Source organism: Gallinula chloropus (assembly GCF_964237585.1).
Source record: "Gallinula chloropus genome assembly, chromosome: 3".
Lineage (NCBI taxonomy): Eukaryota > Metazoa > Chordata > Aves > Gruiformes > Rallidae > Gallinula > Gallinula chloropus.
Genome location: NC_140087.1, coordinates 4,593,337 through 4,617,698, shown reverse-complemented (window position 1 = coordinate 4,617,698; position 24,362 = coordinate 4,593,337). Strand labels below are relative to the sequence as shown.

The 24,362-nt window shown below is 38.0% G+C and overlaps 1 protein-coding gene across 3 annotated transcripts in view; it reads right to left on the bottom strand.

Annotated features, from left to right (window-relative positions):
• The window catches only part of TRDN (triadin), a 232,991-nt gene extending 210,398 nt beyond the window's left edge, over positions 1-22,593 (bottom strand). For 2 of the 3 annotated variants that reach the window (XM_084262482.1, XM_084262484.1), the window contains exon 1: positions 13,643-14,108. In XM_084262482.1, the coding sequence (XP_084118608.1) occupies positions 13,643-13,664 (22 nt within the window). In that variant the 5' untranslated portion in view covers positions 13,665-14,108. Of the gene's footprint in view, positions 1-13,642; positions 14,109-22,505 lie in introns of those variants that run through there. The other variant, XM_084262483.1, reaches the window with a different exon arrangement.
• Between the last annotated feature and the right edge of the window lie 1,769 nt (positions 22,594-24,362).

The following is a 24,362-nucleotide window of genomic DNA, read 5'->3' as shown; positions in this document are numbered from 1 at the left end:
TACATTCAGCGTGTGTATAAAGTTTTTTGAAATCTTTCCATCTTGGATTTTAAGAATCCCAAAGCCACTGCTGCTTTCTCATTTCAGGAAACTTCCATGCAATTCTCTGAACTTTCTTTAATACTAATACAGCAGTCTCAACTCATAACTTTGTCAGTATAATGAAAAGAGATAGAGATGTCCTCTGCAGATGTAGAAGTTGATAGTCCTTTCTAAATTTTTAAGAAAGCTTTAGAGAGCTACTTAGTTATTCTGTGTACATCTTTGCAAGATTTTGCCGGCTCTTATATTCCGGTCAAAGGCCTATTCATCATCTACCCTTTCTTTATTAATTTCCTTTTCTATTATATCAATAGAGTGCAGCTTCAGTTGTAATTAGGTAAGTGCTAATAAATAAAAAATGCATACTTTCACATTTATTGAAGATGAACATTTACATTACAGTCGATGTTTTAGCCTCGCAGCTTCCATTGACCGTATTCTTACGTTCGCGTAACTGATAATATTTCACTGGCTAACAAAATTCATCCCCCCAAAAGTACAATACATTCAGAATGGTATTAAAGTCTTATGCTGGTAGACAAGAATAGACACAAAGCGTATCTAAAATAATTGAATGACTAATAATGAATAACACTGACAATATGAAATAGAAGTAGGCCATAAGGTGTACTACACTTGCTATAACTTTTCTAGTCTTTTTATTTAAAGTAGTACTTTATTTAAACCTTAAGCCCTGTGCCACATAGAAAGTGTGAAAGAAACTGTAAAGGATGATTTAAAGAACTCTACCTACATACTGCACAGCATCCCATGCTCTCCCTAGAGCACAGGCAGGCGACTTTTGACAGATGGTTGGAGGAAAGGGTTCTTTCACCACTGGGAACTGCAACAAAAGTTTTGCACCACTTAACCAGACAAATAAGATTTAAATAAGATATCAGTTTCATTTACAACTGAACCTGTTTCCAAGCCCAGGTGATCAGTTCATTTCTGGTCATCCTGTTGATCAGGGTTAGCTTTTAAGGGACATTCATGTGATATCTATTGTGGGAGAGAGCAGAAACATTTTCCTTGTCATCAAATGGGCAGGTGCAGGTTAGATTTTCTCCTTCCATTTCCAGAAATGCTCAGGCCTGGCATACTACAACCAGACAGATTGCCTTGGGTATTCATTTCTCAGAGGGTGCAGTTGCCTAGCAAACTAATACACAAATGGAATTGGAAGACCATAAAACAGCAGGGACTTGTTAAAGTCACTATTCCTGTGATTAAGTGCTGAAAATGTTGGTAACAAGTCTGCAAATGTAAGAAACTGTAAGATCTACTTGTCATGGAAAATATTGTCAGGATTTGATCAGATGTAGTGTAGTCCTGTCCTAGCTGATACCTCAATTCACGTTACTTTTAGTCAGGAGCTACTTCTCTGGAGAAAGAAGTATAAAAAGAGTCCTGAAGCCCTTGCAGATTCATATAGTGGAAATCTGGGCAGGTAACTTTTATACAGAATAAATTCAGATGATATCTTTGAAAGCACACAAGCCATGAAAATGGTATTTGTACGAGAGATCTGCAGAAAATTAATAGTCTGTGTGTTTGGAAGTTCACATTGTTCATATCTATGTCCAAGAAAAGTGTTAATGATAAGCTAGTTATAAAATCAGTGAAGAATAAAGTAATTCATGATTTCCTTGTCTTCCTAGTTCACTGCCCTAGCACCTAAGCAAGTTGGAAGCACAAAGCAAAATGCATGTTTCTGCAATCTAAAGAACACCAGCAACTTATGAACTGATAACAAGAGACTAAAAATATATGTCTTTTCCCATAGAACACATAATATTCTTTTTAAGCTGATGAGACATTACTATAGTTCTAGTTTTATTCAAAACCATTGAAAAATATTCTCTCCAATCACTGTGAGAATAAAAAAATATAATTTGATTCTTCCAATTAAAAGAATGAAAGGCATAAAAGAAGAGGAAAGATTGAAAGCAAACATAGATATGAAGTCCTGACTGCAGTTGAAAACAAGACAATCTTTTCCAAAAGCAAATTCAAAGATATAAGAAATTTCATTTAGGCAAATTTCATTATAGACCTAAGTAAGTGCATCTACTTTTTGAAGACTTAGAATTATTCAATTAGACAAAGTGAAATAATTCTCAACAAAACCAAAAGATAACAATTATTGTTTTAGCAATAATAGCAACAATAATGATTTCAAAGGTATTGGCATGTTCACAAATATAAAAGAATTTACAGTAAACACAAAAAGTGGAATAAGAGTGAGAGGAGAAAAAGGTGTAATGATATCTTCAAGAAGTGAGTGGTGACAGTGTACCCTGTAAAAAATGAAAGGATTGTCTGAGTTTTCATTCCCGCTAACTTGAACGGGTGATTCTGTGGGAAGGTTGTTTTCACTCGGATATTCCTTAGGGGCAGCTGACTAAAGTTGCTTTAGTAAGGAAACTATCGAAACAGCAATTATAATAAAATACACTTTCAAAAGTATGAAGTTTCTAAAGTTTACAATGTGGTTCTGCAAAATCAGAGACTTTAAGACAGGATGCTGCTCTCCATGAAGTGCGCTAAGCCTGAGGATTTCAGTACCTCCATTTCTGCCTGCAGAACACCTAGAATAGTCTAAAGTACCTTAATGTGGTATCTCTTGTTTAATTTATACTTAAATAAAACACACTCTAAAAGAGAATGTATGTACCTTTGGTATCACATTCAAAGATGAGAACTGAGAAGACAAAGAAGACCACGGTGTACAACCAGGACTCCACAAGCTTTTGTAAACACTTAGTTTTTTTAAGAGATCACACATTTTTGTTTGTTTTGATACATATTCTTATGAAAAAAAAAAAGGAAAAAAAGGATCTGTTGGGTGTTCTGTTGTTTGGTTGCTTTTTATTCAGGTTAGATATTGCTCTCCATATTACATACTGAACTACAGGCTATTCACCAGGCATCTGAGAAAATGAGTAATACAAGGTAGGGAAGATCTAGGAAATTTTCTAGGGGCTTACTAATACAAGTTGTATTTCACTGTTCCTTGCTAGTTTTTATCACAAGGACCTAACATTAATCATAGCGATTTGCTATGTCTTCTGTGCCTACATGACCAGGAACTCAGATTTCTGCACATTTATTTGTAAATAATCCTATAGCACAAGAGAATAAGGCTCTTTTCCTGTTTATTCACATAAACACAGGAAAACAAGAAGAGGTGGAATCGAGAATGAGATTGCTGGGCTAGAAAACAGACACATAATGACCTTATAAGATGTATTTGGTTGCTAGTTAAATAATTTCGTTTGGAAAACAGCTGTCTTCTCCAGCGGGATATGGTTCACACTGGAATTACTCCAATGCAACCCATGTATATTTATTTTCAAGAGAAGATGCAATTCATATCTGTCTACCTGAGCATTTTCAGGGAAAGAGGGAACATCTGGAAGTTAAAATTGCATTGACATTTGAGAAATGCCAAGAAAATATAAACAGTTTAATGAGAGAATAAAGAGGAAAATGGCCCAGTCTGCACATGCAGGGAATCAATGCTTACAACTTGATGATGTCAGTAACTAAGCATTATTTTGCAATCAACATCTCTTGGAGTGGCTTGGGGCAATGGAGAGAAGAATGGACATGGGTTAATTGAAATTTTATGTAATGTTTGCAATATCTAAGGAAAGATTTTTCTAGTTTTATATTTATGCTCCTAAATTCCTGGGTCATATTGTTAAAACTCATTAAAAACAGAAGTTTATTTGAAGACCAACTTTTGCTATGGTGGAAACTTCCTTCAGAAAATGAAACATAAGGATAGACTCAAAATCACCATCAGTACAAGAACCAAGAAGTACAATTGCTGCCTGTTCTGCTTGGAGTAGTGATGATCTGAGACAGAAGGCTAAGAATTTAATAGATGAGATAATTAGGGGGACGACCCCTAAAAAGGGGAATTGGAGAAGTGTGCACCTAATGGGAGCATGGGCTCAGCCATTGTACTCCCAAAACCTGGGGATGTGGGACCACTACAGCCACTATGATGAGAAATGTCCCACTGCAACAGCTCTGGTTTGGGGCAGTGAGGAAACTCATAGGTCCTGAAACCCACCAGATCTGGTTGTCTTCAACAGAGTGGAGAGTGAGATAATCTCTTTTCTTCTTGTTTGGGTTACTCATGTAAAAGAATCCCATCATCAGAAAACATAATGCATGCTTTATATACTTAAATAACAGAGTTCAGCATTGAAAACATTCTCAAGAATTTGAGCAATAACTTTAGGAGAGATTTATAGTTTAATATTTACTTTACTAGCATATTAAAGCTTAAAATTATTTCCAAGAGGACTTTATTCTCTATAATATTAAGGAAACAAAAGAATCTTTGCAAGTTAAAATTATTGTAAGATTCTACTGTAGACACTATTTCTTGCTACATGAAGTGATTAGTCCAATGCTGTCTTGGCCTTCAGGCACTACAACAATAAATAGTAGTAGTAGTAAATAATAATAATAATAATAATAATAACAATAATAATAATAATAATAATAATAATAATAATAATAATAATAATAATAATAACAGCAACAATAGCAACAATAATAACAACAATAACAACAACAGCAATAATAATAATAAATGGGCCAGATGCCACTGTGTAGCTCTCTCAGCAGAAGCAGCAGTATTTCTGGTTTTCTATCCTTAACATGACACACTGAAGAGTGGATAGGAACAATGTTGTAAAGCTGACTTAGTCATTTGTATCTTTTGTGCAACTGCCTTCAGCACTTCTCAGTGTGAAAAGAATTAGCCCAAACCAGGCAACAAATGAAATGATAGTAAATATGTTTTAAAAGAAACTTTCTGCTAATTAGTTTTTAAGACAAAAACCTAACCCTCATCATTGTTTTGCATGTATAATTGAAATTATCTTAATCCATTAACTCAGACAAAATTGCACATTGCCCCCCCCCAGCCTGGTACACTAATATCTGCATATGCACATTTAATTCACATTTAATTTTCACTTTAACTGTGTGCTGAAGCCTCATCAATATTTGTACCCAGCCCTGCAAAGCAACAAGACTTTTCTGAAATTGCACTCTCACGTATTTGTTGCTGCTTTCTCCATAGTTTCTGAAGTTACTAAGGTCCCTTTGCAGAAAAAAGAGCCACCTAGCAAGGTTTCCTTTGTGATCTTTTTTGCATAAACTCTGGATAAATCAGTAAAATAAAACAACATATCGCTGGAAGCCTCTGGCTTTGAGCCCTTCCTTTATTTTTTGAAGCAGGAGAAAACCTTGTATCCTCAGAATTCACTCTCTACAATCAAAACAGCATCTTTGTTGACTTTATATGTTGTGACACAAATTAGAGAGCAGAGTATATAGTGATTCTGTTCCAAGTGATAGGATGTAGTCAGCCATCTAGTCATGCAGCTGTCCCAGGCAGGGGTCACACTCAACCTCTGTCATGGATTTGTTACTAGAATTAGTGTTATAATAATACTCCTAGTAAAAAAATCTAAACCAAAGCAACAGTAAATATTTCAAGGGCTGAGTGTCACTTTGGATATTTACTTGCAAAATGCTCACGTTTTTTAAATCCTACAGTGAACAATGATGCAACAAAATCTCTAGGAAGAAGAGGGTTTGAAGTTTTCCCTTAAAGAAGAAAAGCAATTGCAATTATACTGAATTGATGCTACAATTACAGTTTAAATATTGGGATTCTAAAACTATGAAATGTATATAGCCTGAACTATATCATACACATGTGACATTGCCTCTTTGGACTGTTAAATTGTATCCTGCATCACACATACTGAGGCACTAATTCATTTGACTTCAGTTGGAGCTACGTCGATAGACCTGAAGCCAAAATTAAGGTCCTACCTGTTATAGGAGGAAAAGGTCAAATTGAAATGAGGATCTTAACATTTGAATAGATGTATTAAATTATGCCTCTAAAAACAGTAAAATAGTTAGCAGAAAACGATATTTATGGTAACTGTGTCAATTGTGCATAACCTCTTAGTGAAGATTGAAACAAGATTTAGCCTTCCTGACATGCATAGAGAACCACAACTTAAATCTACATAATGGAATATAGGAAAAATATGAGTTCATTTGCATACCAAAGGAGGCTACAAAGGCTTAGATTCATTGTGCCTTTGACAATTTTACTCCAGGCAAAGGTACAGAGGTACTTTTGAAGTTGTGAGAACATAAGCATGTGCAGGGAGTAGCAGGTCTTTACTCATTACATATTTGTAAAGGATTTTTTAAAAACTATCTTTGAAGATAGAAAGAGGAGACTTCTCCAGTGAGAAAGTTTTTCTCTGCCTGGCATTTTATATTTTCTTTTCTTATGATAAATGCCTTTGCATGGCACCAAACAGAACTTTCAGGCCAGACACAAGTTCATACTGTGCTGAAGGACTGATTCTATAAAAAAGCCCAAATCATCCACAGGATTGAAGTGAGGTTTATTCAGGACTTAAAGCCACAGCTTTTTCACTCTGATTTCTAAGGGCAAAACCCAGCACTGACAACGATTGTGAGCAATGGAACTGATTTGACTGAAATAAGTGAGTTTTAGGATATTAGATGTTTTGGCATGAAAAAAAAGTCAGCATCTTCTACAGCCTTTTAGTTTAGCCCTCTTTACATTATATGATGTTTTGTTAGCTCAACCCTTGTCCTCAAGGTCTAATAAGTCTGAAGAAAAATGTAGCTGCTTACTCTGTGCTTTATCAAGTTCTTCTGATTGTTTTGCATTTAGAAAAGAGACCAGAGTTACATCTCCTGCCTGTTGTGTGCAGTGTTAACTATCAGATCTTGGAAAAGAGAGGAGAAGGGAAACAGAAAAAAAACCTATTACAGAGCTAAAAAGAGAACTAAAAAGGATACCAGAGGTTATGAAGAAGACAGAATGTGGAAGAGGACAAGATGTATTGGCATTGTCAGCTGGTATCTCTGCTGCTGCCTATTGATGTCACTATCTCTACCATTAGTCAAATATTTGGAGCCATGTACTTGCTTCATGATCCCTGAAATAAATATATTTATTTACATCAATCAACTATGCTGTAGGTAAATATTAGAAATAAAACTAAAAGCTACACCTTACAGATCCCTTTTGACCACTTACCCACACAATGCTTAAAGATGTTCCCACCCAGGAATGGTCTGAATGGTGATGTCCCAATGCACCCAAGCAAGATTTATGTAAAGACACAGGGCTAAGAATGAAATATTCACCAATCATCATTTCCAATAAAAATCTTTAAATATGACAGGAGAACATGACAGTGGGATCTTATGGGTAATAAGTAGCGCTTTAAGTGAAGTCTTTAGATGCAGTGACTTTACAGTTCAGATCTACTTATCAGCTTGTTCTCTGTTACCAGTCTGATCTGTCAATGTAAAGCAGTAAGGGTATTAAGCTTGTACTTCTCAGTAAAATTTTCTCTCCCTATAACTAGAATTGGTTTTAAATAAGGAAAAACTACGCTTCCTCTGTTATACACTTTTATGGCACTTTTTGAGTCACAAACCTGTATTTCTTTAAATGCTTTTAAAAATGCACCTTTTAAAAACTAAATATGTAATTAAGAAAATCTCTGTTGTTTTAAGGACTACACTTTTACAGAACTATTTATTAAAATCACTTGTATTTTAACAAAAAAGATACGTTCAAGCCATTCCAGTTGTGAAGAAAGTTAAAGAAACCACTGTGCATTTGGAAATCACTGGCTAAGCAGATGGAGTCAAATTAAGCATGCCTATTTTTTTTTTTTGAGATTATAACCTGTTTGCACATACAAAAAATATGCTTTTCATTTCAATTTATTTTACTATTTGAAATCAATTATTATACTATTCTAGGTCAAAAAGCAATTAGGAAATTTTTAAAGATAAAAGTATTTTTTCTTTCTCTAACCTTTGAATAAACATTACCTGAAAGAAAATGAACTATATCAGATATATTCTTGAAGGATGCAGTGGCCAGAAACGAAATTACAAATAGTGTTATATTTACTTAATAAATCACTTCGTTTATCAAAACAGGTCCTATTTAAAATTTACTTTTCCTATACATCCAGTACATTTACAGTACACATACAGTTTTAAAATGCTTCTTTTGTGCCATTTTAATTGAATTCCAATTCCCACCCTAATGAAACTTGACAGAAATCACAAGTAAAAATGAAATCATTATCTAGTAAAAAAGAAATGCATCACTTCTCATTCTCTATCATAAAGAAACACCATGTAAAGAATCTGTATAAACACCTCCTGAACTACAGAATTATTTAATAGGCAGACACTTAGGTTATCTTTCTCTCTAGGAGCAAAAGACATAAATTTAGTGAGAAAGGCTGTATTCAGTCTCCATATTAGTAACCAGCCAACATGAATCTGTGTATTTTCCATTATTTTAGGAAAAGAATGATAGACATATGCAAAAAAAAATATATATAAAATTGCTGTTATGAAATCCAAGTTTCTTTTTTTGATGATTTAAATCATGATTAAAATTGGTGATTTAAAAGGCTTTTCAATCATTTTGATTGAACCATCTACTGCCTTAAATTTGGTTTAAGCTGATAAAATGAGCACTGCCCACTAGTTCAATCTGCTTAAATAGAGCAGAAACCAGCCAATATTAACATCGGAAAGAAAACTAAAGCTTCTCCTTTTCTGTAAACAGCCGACTTGCTTCAAAGAGGGCAACTCTGGTTTCTCTGTCCTCAGCGCATCCTGGGCTGAAGCCAGACCTGCATTAGAAAACATGTTTTAAACTAAACCAGTTTCTATTTTCAAGCGAAAAGCCATAAAAGCAGCATGAATCCAGCTCTTACACAGCATTTACACTGTAGGCAGTAGGTAAGAGTACTCACAATATTTATAGACTAGATTTTTGGTTTTTTAAGGATTTGGTACCTGAAAGTGTAGATTGAGAATTATGAGAATTTGAGTGGTTGCACAGATTTCATTTTTAAATCAGTGGGAACTGATCACCCCAATAACTACTAGGCTTTGAAACATATTTCATATTATACAAGTAAACTTAAAATATCTTCCAAATACTTAGGAGTGCAAGGTTCTTCTAGAAGAAGTGGATAGATGATCAGGCATACAGTCCAGCTGTTTGTACACAAGTAAAACCTGAGTTAACTGCCCACACATGCATTTAGCAACAAAGTACATTAGTTTAAACCCCTGGTTTGCAGGTTTCAAGGCTTCCTGCTGTCCACAGCTAGCTGACTGTCAAAGGGACTACCTAAGGTAATGATGTGTTAGTTTCTTTGTACCAGCTGAAGATGCAGAGATACTCTGCCCGCACTGAGTGACATTGCCCATGAATTTTTTAACCTAAAGCGAAGTAACAAATTTGACCTCATTCTCTCTTGACTAAACAGGCCATGAAAAAGCACCCAGTCTGCAACCAAACTAACCAGCTCCTTTGTCAAGGCCCACAGGCACAAGGGAGTCCAAGCTTTAAGGAATTTCAGTGAGATTTGGAGCTTCTGTTCCCTTCACAGGCTGACTTTTTTACAGGCTGTCCTGGGTTTTCTGAGTTTTTGTCTCATCAGGTAATTAGGCTGTTAACTTTCCCTGGTACTTCTGAACAAGAACAAATTGATTCTTTCAAAAAAACATTGCCAAAATTGTATTTTCCTTGCCCTGCTGCAAAAACGTGTATACTCTCTGCTTCCTCATCAGCATTGAAACCCAGACAGAGAAGACACCTTTTCATTTTGCAAATATGCTTGTTGCAAATACGTTCTACAGAAACTTCATAACTCAATGCAGTCTAATTGACAGCTGGGAAACATCTCACAGTATCTTTAGCCATCAAAAGGAACCATCTAATTTATTCACCTAGGCCCCTCTTGCAGTCAGCACAGCTAGCACCTCTAGCAGCAATTCATGTATCACTGTGAGAAGTAGCTGTCTCCCTCTTGTCTGTAGAATGACTTTACTAAACTTCCTGCAAGTGGAGACTGCTGTTAGCTTCTGGCCATCACACCCCTGAAGTTGTTATGATTTTACCCTCTGGTTCTCCTGTGTTATTTCTTGTACATTACCAGTTTCACGTACATTAATCTTCAAGCCCATGAAAGGTGTTGAAATGGTTTACATCTTAAAACTTTTTCATAGTTACCAAATAGCCTGAGAAAAGGACTGAAATCCAGAAGATAATTTTGATTTTGCCACTGACAAGCTGTGTGTGGCCCTGGGGCTAGCCTGTCTCCTTGCAGCCTGCTCCGAGCCAGAGGAAATGTGTCACTGCACAGCTCTCAGCAGCAAAATAAGGACCAAATTATGACTTGTTGTCACATTTCTGCTTGACTCCTGCTTCTCTCTTGCTCCATTGGGGAAATAAGTCATGGCAGACAAGCAGCTGGCACAGAAATCTTGTCTTTCTCCTCTCCTCACCTCCCCGGATTTAGATCAGAGTACAGTCCCCGGTGCACTGCAGCAGGCAGAGCTGAGTCTCTGTTCATTCTTCCCTGTGTGGGCAGATGAAGTGCCAGGGGACAAGCCATCAGCCTCGCCCTGTGACCTGCAGTAGATTGGACTAGAAGGGACCGACAAGAGGGCTGCAGCTGGAGCTGTTGTGCACAGACAGATTAAGCTGTGCATTGGTAGCAGACGTTTTTCTGAGGTGCCAGGCTTTTTCTAGTCATATTTCAGAGTAGGCAACTCTAACTACATCTGCCATCGAGTCCAGTCCAATCCCTGTGTCCATAAACACAGCAGAGTAGCACAGGGAGATACCCATTGGCTTTCTAGACAAGCTCCTAAGTGGATCACAGTAAAATCCTTGGCCTTTCCAGAATACTCAGTAACAGCTGAGTTGTAATAATAACAATAATAACTATAAAAACAATAACAACTACACTAATAATGATAATTAGAATAATATTCTGAGAGTGTTACAGAGCACTAAGATTTATATTTTTTATATATGGTTTTAAGGATTTCCACATTTTAATAGTACACTTCTGTGGTTACAATTACATGTAATATGAGGAAGCTAAAGATAATCCTTTGGAATCTTCTCCCAAATGTTTGGCCAGCAGGAGACCTAGGTCCTGCCAGCTTTCTAAGGACATTTATAAATTGCTGTCTTCAGAGATCTCCTTTGCCTTTCACCAGCACACTTTACCAGTATCTCCACAACTAACAATTTGTAGCTGTGGAAATGAGCAGGTGGCACCTGTGGCAATGCAAGTAGGCAGGCCAGGGTCATTATTTGGTGGTTACATTTTAAAGCTGCATAGTGTCATTGTCACCGCTGTGATGTCAACCTGAAAGAGCACCCCAACAGCCCTGTGCATCTGTCTGAATACATGATGGTATTGACATCAGCTATCAGAAAAAGATACCTTGAGTTGTGCATCAACATTACCACTCTGCCAGGGCTGGACTGCCTCTCTAAACCAGCAGCCATGCTGGCCAAGGGACGGTTGAAGCTTGCACTGCTGTTATGCCATGCTCTCTGACATGTCAGCATGGTACCCCAAAAAGCAAGGAGCCCGACAGGTGATCTGGTGTGTGGCTGACACTGCAAAACAGAGCTAAGAACATCTACTTGCATCCTTATGAAGCCATGAAGACTCCAGCAAATCATAGGCTGGGATGAAACAAAAATAAAATCAACAAGTAATTGTGTGAATCTGGAGGGGGTTTTAACTGGTTTGTATTTGTACAAACTATACGTTGCTGAAGTTTAGATCTGAACTTTCATACTGTCTTGTGAATGCCAGCAGTAGCCCCAGAGGAAAACAAACTGCAGTGAAACATTAGCCCCAGGCTGAATTCTTAGGTTTTCACCTAAGAATTTCGGATCCGGACTTTAAAAATGAGGCAGTGAACAGAAGTCTGTTATAAATATAAGAAAACAAAACAAAAACTAAGCTAAACTCAATTCAGCTAAACTAGCTATATGCCTTATTTACTTGTCCTACTGAAGGTCAGGCTAATGTGGAGCTGATGCCCCTTATCACCTGAAGTTTATTGCTTTGCACAGAAAAAACACAGAAGACAGACACACTGTATTAGAGCTGAGGAACACTTGTAAAAAACCCTATGAAACCAGTGTAAATCCATTTTCAGATTTCTCATCTAATTTTTATTTAATTTTAGGACTTTTCCTTTCTTTAATAAGCTAAATGACTGAAAACTGCTTGAAAAGTCTATTTTTTGCTGTTAATTTTGGACTAAACATCTTGACAATTTTTATTGTTTTATTACCTTGGTGAACCTTGCAAGAGGCACTTACATACAGCTTCTCTGGCACTGACGATGTTAATGTACACATTTTGGAAGACAAATACAATTTCACAGATTTCCTTGGTAGCAGCTACAATATAACCCACGTTTCCAAGAAACCTGGTTAAGAGTATCCAAATAAACTAGTGTTAGCATTTGGGTTAAGGCTGTCAGGCTGCACCACTTGCTTTGGCATTATTTGCTTCCAGAAGCAAATTACAGATCCATCCAAGCACTGATTAAAAAAATCATGTGCACGTTGTCTCCTTGCTGTGGCTAACCAGACTCAGGCAAGGATTGTATAATTTGATGTAGCCCTAACATCAATCCTTTAGAAGACAATGAGCTCGCTCTAATAGCGTTTAATGCAGATCCTCTTACAAATATTAACGATGAGAAATGGAAGATGAAAAGTATAACTTTCCTACATTGAAGCACCACATAACCTTGACAAGTAAAAGAACTTTCAGAAGACTGTTTCAAAGCTCTTTTTTTTTTAGTAGTGTCATTATTAAATTCAGATAAACAATGGAGCAATCCACACTATTAAAAAAAAAAAAAGGTAGGAATGAAATTCAACTAAAATATTCAGTATTAAATTTAAAGAAGGTTGCATTTTAAATATATCCCTTGTCTGACTGTAGTTGATAAAATATTGTTATGCATCTAAAATGTTATTTAAATATGAATGGTCAGGAAATATTAAAGTACATGAAATATTCATATTTCTGTGTATGCATTGGTTAATACAATTGCCTTTCATCCTTACAGGCCTAGCTCTGGTGTACTTATTTCAGCACAACTTTTACTGACTCTTTTAGAAGTTTACCTGAATAAGAACTGCAGAGATGATAGCTTTTCCCCTTCAGTAACTTCACGTACAGTCTACAAATACTCTGTGCTCCTTACGGAAACATCAGGGCCACCAAACTAAGCTATTCTCACTCTGGCAAATCTCCAGTTCTAGGGAACTACCAAAGCTTTACCTGAGCAAAAGCTTGAGGGTGGAACCACCTGACATTCAGATGTTCCCCTTCTTGTACCACTCTAATGGAGCTGCCTAGGCAATGTTGTTCCTCAAATGAGACTATCGCTATTTTTAGAGGCGTACAGAGAGCTGGCTTCAGTAAAGGGTGAAAACTCAGGCTACAGGAGCGAAAAAGAAAAGAGGGAAAACAGGAAAGAAAAGTAGAAAACAATCCAAGAAACCAAATTAAATGATCCCAGAGCGAAATCCTTATTTGTTAAGAGCAATAAATCCCACGGACGTGTTAGCTCAATTACACTGTCAAAGTACAGATCATTTTTGGTTAATTATATTCAAAAATAGTTACCATACCTTCTGCTGTAATCTCGGCCATGATGATGATGGTAAGAGATACTCTGTTACAAAGGTCAAGATCTACTGTGGCAGCTTAGATAATACTTCTGGTTCTCTGGCTCTAGCAGGAGCTGCAGAATGAGGAGGAGGGAGGTCCTCTGCTTTTTCTAATTCTGTTCCTTCTTCTTTCAGACCCCTCTGAACTTTCTGTTTCCTCTGCAGACTCCTGCCTTCCCAGAACAACCTATGGCCTTCCAGAGGCAGCCCTTAAAGCTCAGTCTAAAGTATCAGCTTCTAATAAAAATAGCCATGCCTCACAGTGAATCTTCAGCATGTTTTTTTCCAATATCCTAAGAACCATGCACACTACACAGGCAAAAGTAAAAAGGCACAGCTCTAAACAGGACAGGAATTCATGGAAATGCAGCAAAAAGCAAAAGAAATGGGAAAGAACAGTTTAACGCTCCTGCAGCCTCGCTAGCATAATTGCAGTTCTTTGGGGAGATGTCAGGAAACATGAAATATAGAGTTCAAAGTAACCTTATCCATCCCAGCTCAGCTTTATTCTTAGCACACTCAGTGCTTTGCACATTCTTCCTGGCCTTATTTGGTTTGGGGAGGGTCCTATGAAGCTTACTGCTGACTAAGGGGGAGGGTAAATTTAGGTGATTTTCTCCACTTTGATTCTTAGTCAAAGCTCAGAACCAATTAGGACACCACTTTAAACCTATGAAATTGGTAACTTTTTCAATTTGGTTTTTTTGTGGTTTTAAAATTCCTTTTGTGATTTGCTGCAATTATCACACGTGCCTGTGAAGTTCATCCAAGTATTACAGAACTAAAAAACTTGAATAGTCATAGCTTAAGTACTCTAACTCCATGAAGGTAATGTGCAAAAATACAAAACAGAGCAGATTTTTTCCTAGTAAAAAACTAATGGAACAAATTAAACAATAAAAAATTTCTGTGATTTTAAAAAAGGGGTTTATAGAACTGAAACCCTATAACACTGAAGACTTTTAAAACAACACAGAGGAACAACAATATTAACAATTCAAGTAAGAACATTAATTTTAAAAAAACCCTGCTCAATCTTTGCACTGCACTGATTGCAGTTTCACAGCTGGGGAATTACCTATGTAGGCAAGAGCTTGACAATGAGATTAGCAAAAAAGTTGCCTTGAGCCAGCATACCTCTACATAAATGTCATTGTCACATGAAATCAGAAACTATCTTAAAGAGTTCTTACTAGGGAACCTGTAGTCAGCTCGTCCCTGCTCCATGGGCTGGCATTTGCACTTCTCATCTTCCCCCTCCTCCCTCCCCCCGGACATATAAGCACCTGGCTCTGTGGTACAGCATAAGGAGAGGAATCTGTTTACCCAGTGCACAAGATGCAGAAGTTACTGTTCACCTAACAGTTTACAGTCACCACCAGGACCTTTCTCTTCCACGTAGTTCCACACAGTTCAAACTTGCCACATGTCTGAAAATGCTAGCTTTTCCTAGATGAAGCTTACCATTAGTACTCCACCCCCTTTCTTCTTCAGCTCTGCTGACCAAATCTTTTGCATCAACAGGTTTTGATAACTTGATGCTCAGTGGTCAGGGATTTTCTCATGATCATCCTAACCTTTTTTACCTTGTCCTTCAGAAGATCCTCCTCAATAAGGGTAATTAAAAGATTTTAGACAAAACCTGATTTCTTCAGAAAATACCCTTTTCTGAATGCTGAAATGTTCTGTGGAATCACGTTCACATCAACAAAACAACTGCCTACAACAGCTCTGGGTGCTAGGTTGTGTGATATTAAGGCAAACCCTTTGCCTTTATTAATTATTTTTTTTCTTGTTTACTGGAGTAGTTCCATTTAACATGAACACTTAAATTGTTTGGGTCATCTGTATTTTGACACCTATGCTACTTGCTTGAGTTGTGAGAGATACCAGCTGAATACCTCGAGCGCAAAGCTAATCAATACTGCAAAGTCAGGATTGCTTCTGCTTGAAATACAATTTGAAAGGAAATAAAATAATAAATGCTCAGTTTTGGTATATAACAGGAGAGAAATAAGGAAATATCTGACTTTTGTTCTTGCTTTGTGTAGCAGGATCCTGAAAACATGGACTGTACCCAGGGATATCTGTTTTCATAACTGTATACGTTGGACTCGATGACCTCTTGAGGTCCCTTCTAAACCCTACAATTCTTTGATTCTGTTTGGTTACCTGTTCCTCACAGTTTCCACTTTGGCTCCTACCTCCATGCCTTAATTCCTTTGTTGTTATTTGCACTTGCCTTCAGTCATGGGCTGATATTCTGAAACCAAAATACAAGAGCAGAGGAATCGAGAGAATCCAACTGGAAATCAATTTGTCACACCATCAGGCCAGTGGTCAGAAAAATTGCTTGGTAGTCTCTGCATCCCTTGCATATGCAAAACATTCATTCTGGGAAGCAGGCTAAAACTGTCATATGCACAAATATCTTGCAACATGTATAGCTCTAGGCAACTCTATTGCAAGTTCCACATTTGCTTCCTTCGAGGGGGGAAAAGTCAAAGGAGCTGGATGTCATATTTACTGGAGATAATCACAGCCTTTGCAAAATACAGAGAACTAAATTAAGCCAAGTTCTGCTTCTGTGTATGTGCATGTACATTTATTTTGAAAAATGAACATTACCACCAGAAAATCATACAGAACATCATATTTCTTCTTTAGGAGTCCATGCAAGTGTGCCTGACAAATTTGCTGTACTGTTATGATGGGATTACAGTGTTGGTGGGTAAGGGAAGAGCAACTGATATCACATAACAGGACTTGTAGAAAGCATTTGATACTGTCCTAAAGAGCATGCTTGCCTTTAAATTGGAGAGATATGGATTTGATGCATGGACCATTCAGTGAATAAGGAATTGGTAGGATGGTCACACTCAAAGAGTTGTGGTCAATGGCACAGCATCCTAGTGGAGAACAGTGACGAGTGGTGTTCTGCAGGGGGTTGTGTTGGGATCAGTGTGGTTTAACATCTTTGTCAACAACATGGACAGTGAGATTGAGTGCACCCTCAGCATGTTTGCCAACAACATCAAGTGGAGTGGTTGTCAGCACGCTGGAGGGAAGGGATGCCATCCAGAGGGACCTTGACAGGCTGGAGGGGTAGGCCCATGTGAACCTCATGAAGTTCAACAAGGTGAAGTGCAAGGTCCTGCGCATGAGTTGGGTCACTCTCAAGCACAACCACAGGCTGGTCAGAGAGTAGATTGAGATCAGTCCTGATGCGAAGGACTTGGGGGTGCTGCTAGATGACAAGATCAATGTGACCTGGCAATGGGTACTCACAGCTCAGAAAGCCAACTGTATCCTGGGCTTAATCAAAAGATAAGTGACCAGCAGGTCAACAGAGGTGATTCTCCCCCTCTACTCTGCCCTAGTGAGACCCCACCTGGAGTACTGCATTCATCTCTCAGGTCTCCTGTACAAGAAAGACATGGACCTATTTGAATGAGTCCACAGGAGGGCCACAAAGGTGATTAGAGGACTGAAGCACCTCTCCTGTGAAGACAGGCTGAGAGAGTTGGGCTTGTTAAGCCTGGAGAAGAGAAGGCTTCGAGGAGACCTTATAGCAGCCTTCCAGTAATTGAAGAGGGCCTGCAGGAAAATTGGAGAGGGACTGTTTGCAAGGGCATGGAGTGATGGGACAAAGGGTAATGGGTTTAACCTGAAAAAGGGTAGATTTAGATTAGATGTTAGGAAGAAATTCTTCCCTGTGAGGGCTGTGAGGCCCTGGCAGAGGTTGCCCAGAGATGCTGTTCCTGCCCCATTCCTGGCAGTGTTCAAGGACAGGTTGGATGGGGCTTTGAGCAACTTGGTCTAGTGTGGGGTGGATTAGAACTAGATGACATTTGAGGTCCCTTCAAGTCCAAACCATTCTGTGATATTATGATTCTATTAAATTCTCAAAGTTTGTTTAGGGCTGGTTAGAAGTTCTGTTAAAATCTGAAGTTTAGCTCAGGGCTCAAATTTAGGAGTTCCTTCTACATTAGTCTGTGAAATTCAGATTATGTAGAAAACAGAATGAAGAAGAACATATATCATCCAACAAAGTCAAGATTAATTCCTTGATCTAGTTTATATATTGAAGCTGACCTTCCACTTTTGTGGGAGCCTTCTCTGTCTAACCTGATAGGAAACGTCCTTTTTTAAATTCTCCTTTCATTCTCCTTGTTCATATTTCAAACAACAGCAACAGTGAAAAATTTAAAACTACTTTGTATCTTGCAAGGAATATCTAAACCTGAACACAAATAATTTCTCCTCACTTTCTTCCCATTGGGTCTCAGGGACACAATGAAAATGATTTTGGTGCAGATTAGCAATAGGAGCTCCCTTCCCACTCCCAGGGGGTACATGGTAAATGAACTGTCCTGGGATCAGATCTTACATTCAGTGTCGAAATGAGGGAGTTGTGGCAGCAGGTTAAGCGTCCCTGCTCATGCCAGATTCCTGAAATACAGAAGTCTGTGTTGAAGAAGACAAAATAGAGGTGCTCTTTGCTCTGCAGTTGCCTGGATAGGGAAAATGTAGCAACCTTATGACGGGGGGAGAAAGAAGTTCTGAGTGCTGCTACAGATGTCTGTGTGTAAGCATGTGCCTTGATTCCAGGTGATGTGTATTTCAGTGAGTGTCCTAGCTGATGAATCAAAGAAAAGCCATTATTTGAACATTTTATTTTAGGAAAATGTGAAAGGCTTTCTATTTGACAGGCTCTGTTACAAACTCCCACTTTTAGGTGAAAAGTTGTGCTGTTTATAAGTCAAAGTAGGAGAATACGAATACTTTATGAGCTGATTTCTGGGTTGCCTTGAAGATATTATTAAAAAGGGAATAGAGAAAGACAATAGATCACACTGACTTACTAGGTAATGAGAGGAGAGACTTTCACACTGATACAGGGAGGCATTTGAGGAACTGAGTAAAACCATCAGTCAACAAGAAACTGCAGAAAAATATTTGAGCTTGTCTGCTAACAGATTACTGAGGAGTTCTAAGTTCAGTCCTGCAAAATCTAATTAAGCAAAAGAAAAGGGCTTTGTATCTCAGTGCATGCTCAGCAGCACAGCGTGGTCAAGGAAAGGAAACAAACTTAACTCCTATGTATCTGATGAATCCTGGAAGTATGTTGTTATTGGAAACAGCCAGTAATAAACTGATAAGAACTAAATACAGGATGGAGGTATAATGCTAGGGAGAGGGTGGATGGTACTGAATCCAGTGAATAGTAAAGACACGTGCAGAGGCAAATATAGGATTAGAGTGACATCTGTCACTGAGTTTTGATGTGCATATGAAGAGAAATAGTAATAGTTATTTGATCTGGATTTGTTTCAGTGGAAACCAGGACAGGCATGAGCTTGTTTCCACTGAAACAGACATTTCCACTCAATTTTTTTGTTTGTTTGATCTTTGTTTAGGACTACTGTTACTTATGGATGAGATTTTTCATTCAGTCCCAGTGGTAAGGCCCTTGTTTTTCAGTAAAAATTTGAGCACACGTTCATATTCTGATGCTCGTGAAGTCCTGATCACACAGAGATGTAGTTGTGACCTTCCATGGACCACTACAAAACTCAGAAAGAACTATTTTCCATTTTTGATTGATATTTTGTGAATAACAGTTGCAAGATTTTTGGAATCAACATGACCAAAATATAGACTAACTTTAGACATACTAATGTACACCCAAAGTACAAAACTAAACAAGATCTAGGCACCATATCTGATCTCAGCTTAAAGCTTGCTATATGTTTAAAGAGTGTCATAAATCAGTCTGCATCACTTTTTAATTAGAGAGTGCCATACATAGTAGCTTTAAACAATTTAAACAATTTCTTCTTTGATACATAGGAGACAGTAGGTTGAACTTCATGGTAGTTCTATCCTACATTTAATATGAACAACTGACAGACAGCTAAGGAGCCCTGCCTCTGTAGGCAGACTGGTCTGAGTGTAAATCAACCTCTGCCTGGGGACAGCCAATGAGCACACTCTGGTAACATCACCTTGACACTCTGAGCTCATTAAGATACATTTGTAGGTTAGGTTTCACAAAACAAAATGAATCCAAAGCTACGTGATAGAAACTCAGCAGGTACAAAAGAAAATATCTACAATACTGAGTAATCCTCTTTACCAAACAGAATACGCCTGATAATACATTTATATATATATTCATACTGCAAATCTGCTGATGTAACCTCAGACTGTGTGTGTGTAATACAATAACGAACCATTTCTAACATCCATAAAGGCCCATTCATTATAAAACTACTTCCAGAAAACCAGGGTGTTACATGATACCCTACTTTCTTGTGAGCTGAGTATGGGGATCAGTGGAGGGAAATCAGGCTAAAGCAGCCCCTTTGTTTGGAAGAGAGGCATTTTTTTCAGTGTTCTCACTCTAGCTGTACTGAGTACTACTATGAACTAGGTTCAGGTAGGGCATTGATTATAGCACATCAAGGTAGACTGCATTTGGGTGAGCTCTAGCAGTTCCATATTACACGCTCTTTCTTTTCCTTTAATCTGCTTTATCCCTGCTATTCTTAATGAGTATTGTTTTATTAGCACCCTTGTGGCTTTACTTTCACTTCAGAAGCTGTCTCAAGTAACATCCAAGAGATTGAAGGAGGAGTGTCTGGAACTGCACCTTTTTAAGGAGCAATGACTAAGAGTCACTTTAACTGTCCTTTTCTTCAGGACAAGCTGCATCCAAGGTTGATGGTGTACAGAACATAAAAGTAGCCAACCAATTAGTAGACATGAGGGTCAGCTCTGATGTAACATGAATATTGGTTGAGAACTGTTCTGATATCCTAATGAGCATGGTCAAAAATGTTCTTTCAAAGCAAGATGACTTCCCTTCTGATGACTTTTTCCTTGAGAACAGGATTTATTTTTTTTTAATGGCTGTTTTTTTCAAAACTGTATTCTAAATCAAGTTTCTATGCTGAAAGAACAAGACTCAGAAATATATCACTCAAATACCTGTAGCAAAAGAAACAAATTATTCCTAAACTTCAAATTTCAGACCCAGATCCACATTTCCACTGATATATTTCAAGTTTGTCTCCAGACCTTACTCCTCTAAAAAGTTTCAATAGAAATTTTTTCTTTCTTTCAGACATGATCATAGCTGAGCACACTGCCAAAACCAGACAAAAATATATTTTTTGACAAAAGTCTGATGTGAAAAGACAAAGACACATATTCTCATGCCAAGTACTTGTGAGAAAATACGGGCTAAAACTAACATGAAAGAGTCTTCATTAATGTGAACCCTTTTAGGGATACTCAAACCTGTCTTCTCAGTCACAACCAAGGGGAAATCTCACCTTCTTACCCATTTAATGGCTTATTCTTCTGCTTGGTATGTTACATGATGTACCATGTGTTAGCCGCTCAGGCTTGAGTAGACTTCCCATAGTCACATTAGCACATTATCTTGGAACTCCAGACAAAATCTCAGTAGACCCATCTGAATTTTGTCTCTTTCCTAGCTTTTCCAAGAACAGACTCAGGATCTAGGCACAGTTTATCAAAAGCCACTTCCAAACTAAGCACAATTTATTTGGAAATGCAGCAGTGATGTGGAAACAGGCTTGGATGATAGAAGACCTAGTCCTTCCTTGCAAATTTAAGCAGCCTTTTAGTCTTGGATGTCCCCATGTGTGTGACACAGTTGCATCTTTAAGAATGGTCCTGCAGTGTATGTGTCCTGTGGGGTTTTTCTAACAGCAGGTTTTTTTTGTTACTCCCAAGTCCCTGTTTGCCCTGGGACACTAAGACCTGCTTGAGTTATGCATTTCCACAGATGGGATAGATGTCAGCTCCTGGCAGTGGATAAATCATTCTTTGACTCTCAAAATACAAAACTCTGCAGCTGGAAATAACCCTTCATGCGCCACAGTCACTCACCCACCCTTATGAGCACACAAATCTATAATGCAAAATACTCCAGAAAAACTGGCATCTGTTGTTTGTCACAAGTATACAGAGAGACAGGTACAGAAGAAAGGAGAAAAATAATAAAGCTGGCGAAATATTCCAGAAGTTATCAACTGAAATTACATGACAGCAACCAGATTTATAAAAACAATATGAGTTTCAACAACAGATACATTTTTTTCTTTGCATTTAATCTTCTTTGTCTCTGCCTTGGACAGATCAAAGTCAGAAATGCAGATGGAAACCCCACATTATTATTATTATTATTATTATTATTATTATTATTATTATTATTATTATTATTATTATTATTTGCTGCAGTCATCATCATCAATTGTCATCATAATCATCATCATCATTATCACTATTTAAAAAGAAATTCTAAATGGAAAGCTTATTCATTGGGGGATTTACCCACTTTAGAGTGCAATTGTACAACATAAATTAGTAAATTCACCCTTGTCAGTGGTGACAGCTGCAATAGCACTGAAAAAAAGTCTAAAAAAAAAAAGATCTTTTAAAAGAAGTTTGAGCATTAGTGTTCTTATCACTCACCATAGCAGATATATACAAATTTTTCTTGAATAGCACATCACCGTTTGTCACTGTCAATCACACCAGATTCCTGTCCAAGCTCCAACATATGTCCAATGTCAACTTCTTAATGCAAATAATAAAGAATATTTGTCTGCAAAGCAGTTGCTGAAAAGACTTGCTGTGTCTTCCTTACTCCTCTGTCTGTCTGTCTGTCTCTCTCTCAAAGAGCAGAGCAGAGATTGACCAAATGCAAAAGAACACAACAATTCCAAAAGGACAGTTAAACCATTTACTTGTTCCAAATTCACACTTTAAATGAAAATAAAAATATTACCCTGGAGACACAGAGTAGAAAATCCTCAGCTGCGTCCCAGAGCTCGGAAGGCAAGGCAAGGACATTGGGGACTTTTGGAAGCTGCCGGCTGCATTCCCAGGGCCTGAGGAAACCGTGCAGCTCCGGTACAACGGGAACAAACCACAGCTGCCAAGGAGCTGTTGGCAGTTGTTCCCTGTGGGGTGAAGGGGTTGGGCAGCCAGATTCAGCAGTGCAACACGTCGAGCCCTTGTGCCACCGTAAAACAATCCAGACTGGGACACGAGTATTTTCTGCGTCATGGGGAGTTGGGCTCCAGTGTAAAGGTTTGTGCTTGAGATCTTTTTGTGGGTCTTAGGAGATAATTATATTGGTATTTGTATATTTTAAATTCATAGACAATTTTGAAGGGAGAATTTAGCTATAAAATCTCCTTTTATCTCTCTGATCGCTCATGGTTCTTCCCCCCTTTTCCTGGGCTATTTGGACAGTTGAGACTTTTGCTCAAATTCGTGCCTGGCAAAAGGTTTTGTGAAACACATGCAATCTGGATATTTGAATTCTGCTTCACCTAGTGATCCTACCTTATGATGAACAAGGAAAAAACACTTTTCTTGTTACTTAGGTAACAGGCAATCGAGAGGGGAGGGTTGGGTGGTGGAGGTTTTTTGTTTGAAAGAGGGAAGGTAGCTAGGATTTTACTTAATCTCTGAGTAAGGCAGATGTAACAATTCTCCTATTCCTCATATCTCAGAGCAGCAACAAAAACGTTATCTGTTCTACAAATACCAAACAGAGCATGACAGTTGGGGAAAGCAACCCTTTGGTTCAGCTGCAATAATAACAAAAGCAAGACAGCTTTGAAACTACACAGTTACTGTACTGGAAGAAGAGTTGACCAGAACGTGCACTTTCCACACATCACCAAACTCGAGCATGTTTGTGATTATGTTTATGTCCCATAAAAAAGGGACCTGCAAAGAGGTCCTGTGAGAAACTGTGTGCTACACAGTCCTGGGGGAGCCGAGGCACAGATGCAGAAGACCACGAGCAGTGAGATGAGCATGCCACAAGCAGAATTACGGTCCCAATCCCCTTGCCACTTGACTTGACAGAAAATTACTCCATCCCACTTCTTTTACAGCATTTGTCAGATGAGTCCCTTTTATTACACTTTCCCCATCAGTACATTTCTTAGTTAAAAAGCAACTCTTAGTTTGTCACAGTAGTGCCCTGACAGTAACCAGCCATAACACTACTGCCAGACTAAATCCTTACGGTCTTAATTTGCTCACAGTAAAGTTACTACTTCTTCCACTCCATACTAGCACAAGTGCGTTGAGAAATAAATTATAAATTTGTTCAGGCTTTTTTCCTCCTGAAAGATGCCCAGCAATATGTGTTGGGAAGAGAACAAAACCTCTTTTGCCTCATCTGGACATGCAAAGTCTATCACTCGTTTCGTTGGAGGCAAAACGGAGTGGAAGATTGGGCATGGAAGCTCACGGTTCAGAAGTAAATTACTTTCTTGAATAGTCCATGTGTTTTTTGAGAGGTTCATTTAAACACACCTGTCACTTAAGTACCAGGAGGTTGGACTATATTAATATTCTATTGAATTATATAAAAGACGTGACTAATGCTTCATGTACCATAAGACTGTTCACTCCAAAAATAACATCTGTGTCAGTCTTTGCTGGGCAGTTTGGATTTCATCACTAACACTGATCAGTATTTCTGAGTCCTGAGTGTAAAGGATTATGACAGGTTACCAGGTCTCCTCCTGCTTCAGGTGTAAAATCCGACCTACAGACTCCTTCACATTGTTCCTTTTGATCAGGGATGAATCAGACAAAGGTATGGAGTGTCTTTCCTGAT